Genomic DNA, 6,530 nt, shown 5'->3' on the forward strand with positions numbered 1-6,530 from the left:
CGGTTGTGTTTTGTTTAAATGGGCGAGAGGCTCGGTTCGAGAGTTGACGATGAAAAAGAGGGGGGAGGGGGAATTCTATACATTAATTTTCATTCATTTTCCCGCCAAGAAGTCCCATACCAAGAAGTTACTCTAAAATGAGCTAGCTGAAAATATTAGATTTTTCTCTGCAGAGACGCTAGAGAACAGGCACAAACACCTTTTTGAAAAGAACTTGGTGTCAAATAAGTATTAACAGCAGGTACTTGGCCAAGAGGTAGATATAACACTGGACAAAAACTGCTACAGCTTGTTGCTAGTGAAAGGTATTTGGGAAGCAGAATCTCAACAGACAATGTTATAGTAGCCTGCATCCAACATTATTTTATTTATATCGAAGAGGGTTCACGCATTTACAACCAATAAACTGTTCTTTTCATTAACTGCATGTTAACAGCCAAAGCGTTTCGAATTGTTTCACAAGTCGACTCCAAAAATATATTTCTAAGCCTTACGGAAGATTCCATATAATATATTTTGTCGACTTTTTAAAAAGCATTTGATAGAGTTGAGAGAGAAAAGCTTTGGACAGTATTAAGACGTCTTTGCTGTTTTGGACCAAGGTATACTATTTAGAAAAATATGTATCAAAGTGTTCTTTCATGTGCTAAAGTCTCCTCAGAAGAACGAGGATCCATGAAATTTTATACCACTGAATACCTCAATTGTTCATCAGGTGTCAAACAAGACAGCATACATAGCCCTACATTATTTTATTGATCTATTTTTCAATTAGAGAAAAAAAAATCTTTAAAAATCAAATGCCCACCCATGCTATACAGGTACTGCCCACTGATGTTTTTGGTATTATAATATGTTTAATGTACCCTGATGATTTAAGTCTTTTTGACGATAATATCAGAGGTTTACAAAAAAAAAATCAGCTTGTTATATTATGACTTCTACATGACACAGGGTTTAAAGTTAATACGGATAAAAGTATGATAGTTGTTTTTAGAAATGGAGGTAACGTCAAAAGATCTGAGAGATGGTATTGGGAGGGTAAGATTTAGGGACAATAACCTATTACAAGTACTTTGGCTTTTCATTTTCATCGCGTCTATACTGGAGACGAACGCTAGAAGATCGAGCCTGTAACGCTCCATCGGATTAATTTTCTCAACCAAATAGGCTTTTCTGTTCATACCAAGGAATACATTTCAAACATCAAAAAACATTTTTGACATAAAGATTAAACCAATGCTGCTTTATGGCTCTGAAATTTGAGGTACCAAAAATTGGGACGTGATTCAGGTAAATTTCTGGAAAGCCTTTATGAGTCTTGGAAAAGATACACCAACGTATTTAGTTCTAAGAGAAGTGGGAAGAGCCAATTGATGTTCTGATTATATGCAATGTCTCTTTAAATTCTAGAGCAGACGTGTACACTTAGAAAATGGCAGATATCCAAAGACATGTTACATACAATTATATCATTCCTTTGAACTGGGCAGAGTCAACTGGGCTATTGAAGTTAAAAACCTATTATTTCCCCTGGGGTTTGGATATGCCTTGTTTTCTCAAAGTATTGGAAGCACCAAATTATTATTCCTCATTGAAGTGAAACAAAGGTTTGTTGATCACTCTGTGCAGAACATAGAGGAAGAAGTATGGCGCAAGTATAATTTATTTTTTTAGTTTAAAAAAACCCAGCTGGGTATATCATCAACCTCATATGGTATTAGAACAGAAGTCATAGCCTTGTTAGAAACTCATAGCTTTATATAACCATTTTTATTGGTGGAAATGATTAAATTCACCCTTATGTGAGAGGTGTAACTCTCATGAAATTGAAGATGAATTTCACTTTAATTTCTAATTTCTATAGTTCAAATATCGCCCTTCAAAGTAAATTGTTAATTCCTCCCAGCCTGACTCGGCCCAGTGACAGAAGTATGCAATGTTTGTTGACCTACGATAAGATACAACCTGTACAATTTCATTATGGAAACTCTTTTTAAGAAATGAGTGTTTTATATGATGTGATGTGGGCAATGGCTTTAACACTGAACAAACTTACTTGCCTGCTGACTTGCTTGCCTGCTTGCTTACTTGCTCGCTGGCTCGCTGGCTTGCGTGCTTGCGTGCTTACTTACTTACTTACTTACTTACTTACTTATTTACTTACCTGCCGACTCCAATAACAAAGATTTCAATCCCTTCTTGTCGAGTCATGTTCGCCATTTTGGCTGTCTCAGCCCGGTTGTTGGACACTCCGTCTGTGATGGTGATCAGAATATGCGGGACGTCTGGAACAGAGAATGAGGTCACTGCTTATAGTCAGTGTTCATAGTCAGAATTATTCCTAGGGGTAAAATACTGTCAAGAGTTAAAAGTTGTAATAAAGAGGAAATCGGCTATTAAAAAACCCATCCAACATTAGAGGGCGACTGCTTTTATATAGTGAAGGACAAATGATGAAAATGACTGCGAATTCCATCAAAATCACCACCACCACCATCATCATCATCATCATCATCATCATCATCATCATCATCATCATCATCATCAGAAGCACTAACAGCCGGATAGAAAAGGACCTGTATATTCTCGGTTTGTTTTTATAATGATTTGAACTCTAGCAGGACTTAATTTGTTTAATATATTGTATTAATTGGCCGAACATGGCAATGCGCACCACAGTCATGATGGGAGGAAAGATCAGTTACCTCGTCGACCGAAGTTTTCCAGGCTTTGTAGGGCATATTTGAGACCTATGTAGGTCATTGTCTCTCCCCCTTTTCTCTGACAAACTTCGTCAAAACCGTGCTCCACCTATTTTGGGAGAAGAGTAAGAAAGAAGCTGAGGTTAGGCACAAAGAATGCTGGCGGGGTGGGCGGGGGGGGGGGGGGGGGGGGTGGAGGCGGTCGTGATAAAAGATTTTTGAGTTTTGGTGGGAGTTTTTCAACGGTCGCAACTCTTAATTTCATAATTATGAGCGGGACACAAGTTGGTTGTTTTTAACTTTAGTTCACAGCACGCTTGGCTTTACTTAATGATTGAAAGAAATTAATGGTAAATATTTAGCAGTAAAAACGTTCAATTACATTCTACATCTATATAAACTATTTAGGTATCGGCAAGATTTCTTCATTCTTAAAGCTTTTTTTTTCATATATTTTGTCTGGAGAAAACAATTACTTTAATGTCTAAACTATTTACATATTTTAATCAATTTAAGTTCCCAATTGAAACTGAAAGAAACATTCTTTGTACTGGTGAAACACAGTCGTGTCCAAAAGAAACTTGGAAGTGTATTCATACAATCATCGAGTTAAAGCATTGCATTACCACTCATGCAGCATACTAATTTGAAATTAAATAAATTTTGCATCATTTGACACATTACTGTTTCATCTATAGCAGGAGTCGCCCGAGATATGGCCACTCATAACTGACCTTTAAAAATTTTACTTGGCCAAATTGGGTAAAATCAAATAAGTGTAAAAGTGTGTTTGCGCTTGTATTTTTAGAGTATTAAAATATTAAAATTAGTGGAATGGGCACGTTTTGAATATCAGATGAAAGGAGAATAATATTGTCTTAGAATGAACAGTTTTATTAGGATACCTTCATTCACCTTTTTCTTCTATTTTAGGCAGAAGTACGAAAAAAGTCAGCCTCAGCAGACTTGTATTGATCTAACTATCAGACTGGGACTTACCTCTGCCAGTGTGTTGTAAGCTCCAAAAGTAAACTCTACGAATGCCCTGTGGCTAAAGGTGATAGCGGCGATTCTGGTACTGGTCAGGCTAATGTCAAAGTGGGCTACCAGATCCTTCACAAAGGTGATCATTTTCTCAAAGTTGACAGCTGAGATACTGCTAGAGTCGTCCAACAAGAACGCTATGTCTACGGGCTGGCTGCACAAGGTGTTCGCGCCTAAGACCGTAAGTTGTTGGCAAAGTTTACAATAATGGATTTGACCTGCCTGGAAGTTAGGAAAACAAAATAAAAACAAAACAAAACAAAAATAAAACCAAAACCAAAACCAAACAAAACAAAATAACCCCTACACATTGTACGAGTATTTATAAATTTCCGACCAACTTCTCTCCTCCCTCCTCTCTCTCTCTCTCTCTCTCTCTCTCTCTCTCTCTCTCTCTCTCTCTCTCTCTCTCTCTCTCTCTCTCTCTCTCTCTCTCTCTCTCTCACTCTTCATATCTAATAATATATATGTATATAATATATATAATATCTCTCTCTCTCTCTCTCTCTCTCTCTCTCTCTCTCTCTCTCTCTCTCTCTCTCTCTCTCTCTATATATATATATATATATATATATATATATCATATGCCCCCTCCCATGGCAGTGCTACTGACTGAAGTGTTTTTAGGCCATCCCCCCCCCCCCAAAAAAAAAGGGAGGGGGGGTATTAACATGCTCTTAGGTACAGTAGATTGTAAATGGGCTTGTTTATCAATGTCATCCTCAAACTGTGCTGAAACAACATAGGGGGAACGGCTGCTTTTTCTGTCCTCATCCTTACTTTTCTCATTTTTCCTCTTCTTCTTTTGTATGTTGGTCAATCTCTTGTGAACGGCTATTTCCGGGGTGCCTTGACAGTTGAAGCGGACTGTGTGCTGTTGAGGCTGGAGAGGTGAGCAGAGTAAGCCTGATTCCCCGTTTGGACTTCTCTGTTGACATCCACCTCTTGGTGCTCATATGACCTTATGCAGTTGGGAGCACCGTAAAACCTCACTAAAACTAACAATGTATGTGTATATCGAGTAGGAAAATAATTATTTTGAGTAAGGTTAAATTTATAAGAGGGTGCAGTGACGGAGTGGTTAGTGCTGTCGTCTCCGATGCGGAGAGTCTATGTTCGAACTTCCATTCGGACACGGATTTTTTTCGCTCCCCTCTAGCATACCCAGCAGTAATGGGTACCTGACTTCGAGTTGGGGAAGTAAAGGCGACGTGGAAAGGAACTGGCCACCCTACCACAATATGCCGAAGGTCCAGGAAAATTGTCTAACTAACAAAGCCATCCCCATTGTCCGGATCGGATGTGAGAACAACTTTACTTTAAGTTTAAGATTAAATATAAATATTTTCAGCCCAATCTAATACATGGAAAACGATACGAAGTTCCAACAATTCCGCTATCACAGCTAGTTTTTTTGTGCAGAGTAATAGCCTACAGATAAGACCATAGGCCTTCAATGTTCAATTTCAAACTCCATTTTTGACATCTTTTGACCCCCAAAAAAAAGAAAAAAAAGGAAAGAAAAAAAAAGCAGGCGTTGATTGTGGTAATATTATACATTAAACTTCTCGAATCCCCAAAGGTCAACACTAAAATGTGACAAACACAGAACAAAAATGCTTACCCTGAGCTCCACTGAGGGCACCCTGTAACAAAAGAAAATGAATGTCTGGCTGAAATTGTTGCTGCTGCTGCTGCTGTTGTTGTTGTTGTTGTTGTTGTTGTTGTTGTTGTTGTTGTTGTTGTTGTTGTTGTTGTTGTTGTTCTCCTTTTGTTTACTATTATTTCCCTTTACTTTTCCTTTTCTTTTTTGAAAGGTCCATCTTTTAAAATGGTTTTGGCGTCATTATTTTCAATTCACAGTGTTATACGCCCCACCCCTACCCCAATCCCCACAATTCAGATGATATAGGAGGTGCGGGCTTTGATCTTGCCTAACAGGATCATCCCGGCCTGACCCTGGTCGTGAAGGTTACAATGTCACACTTTGTGCCTTGTACGCTGTTCCACGATCTTTCGTACATCTTGCTTTTGTGGCTCAGGAGGGATATGCCTCAGAACATGCTGCAGTCTTTGTTGCTGCCTTTCTTCTTCCAGATTGGTACCACAATTGCGCACTGCCAGTCTTCCGGAACTTTCTTCTCCACCCATGCTTTTTGCAGATTGGTATCACGCCTTTGTCAACACTATCAGGCTATTTAATTTAAGAGGGCTGGACCTCTGACTTAAACATATGTTTTCGAAAGGACCGATTCAGATAGTAAATTCGTGTAAAGTGCCTTCCCCGTAGATACAAAATACCGCCGAGCTGAGGCTCGAACCCTCGAACCTGTAAACTTACGAATATGGGTCCAATAGCCTAAGTTCTATGTTACCTATGTCTGTGTTAACATATTTGAGACGGTTTTATTAAACTTTCCATGCTATGGCCTAGCACTGAGAAAATCCAATATCCATGATGTGGTATACACGTAAACTTTCAGATTTCATTGCAAAACATTCAATCAAAAGGCTGAGTTTCATTTAAAGGCAGGTGTAACATTGACACCAACCTCTGTCATGAGTAGAGATTTCAAGGTGTTTGATAATGTTATCAAGAAAAGCCAGCACATCTAATGGCCAGCATTGTTTTCTCTTTATAAGCAAATTATAAGTGATCCAGATTTACACGAGCCTTATTCAAGATAGTGCCTAAGATTACTTTCTCAAAGCATTTAAATGTAATGGATGTCACAGCAAGGGTCCTCAAATCATTTATAGGTAAAATACGATACTTTTTAG

The 6,530-nt window shown here is 38.4% G+C and overlaps 1 protein-coding gene across 1 annotated transcript in view; it reads right to left on the minus strand.

The window, feature by feature from the left end:
* LOC101860171 (collagen alpha-1(XII) chain-like) overlaps nt 1-5,900 on the minus strand; it is an 11,883-nt gene extending 5,983 nt beyond the window's left edge. The window contains exons 1-6 of the mRNA XM_005097932.1: nt 5,772-5,900; nt 5,374-5,395; nt 3,705-3,922; nt 2,709-2,814; nt 2,168-2,288; nt 1,076-1,176 (exon numbers count right to left, since the gene is read on the minus strand). Coding sequence (XP_005097989.1) covers nt 1,076-1,176; nt 2,168-2,288; nt 2,709-2,814; nt 3,705-3,922; nt 5,374-5,395; nt 5,772-5,900 — 697 coding nt within the window. The remainder of the gene's footprint in view (nt 1-1,075; nt 1,177-2,167; nt 2,289-2,708; nt 2,815-3,704; nt 3,923-5,373; nt 5,396-5,771) is intronic.
* Nucleotides 5,901-6,530: the final 630 nt, after the last annotated feature.

The sequence above is a fragment of the Aplysia californica genome, unplaced genomic scaffold (assembly GCF_000002075.1).
Source record: "Aplysia californica isolate F4 #8 unplaced genomic scaffold, AplCal3.0 scaffold00167, whole genome shotgun sequence".
NCBI lineage: Eukaryota > Metazoa > Mollusca > Gastropoda > Aplysiida > Aplysiidae > Aplysia > Aplysia californica.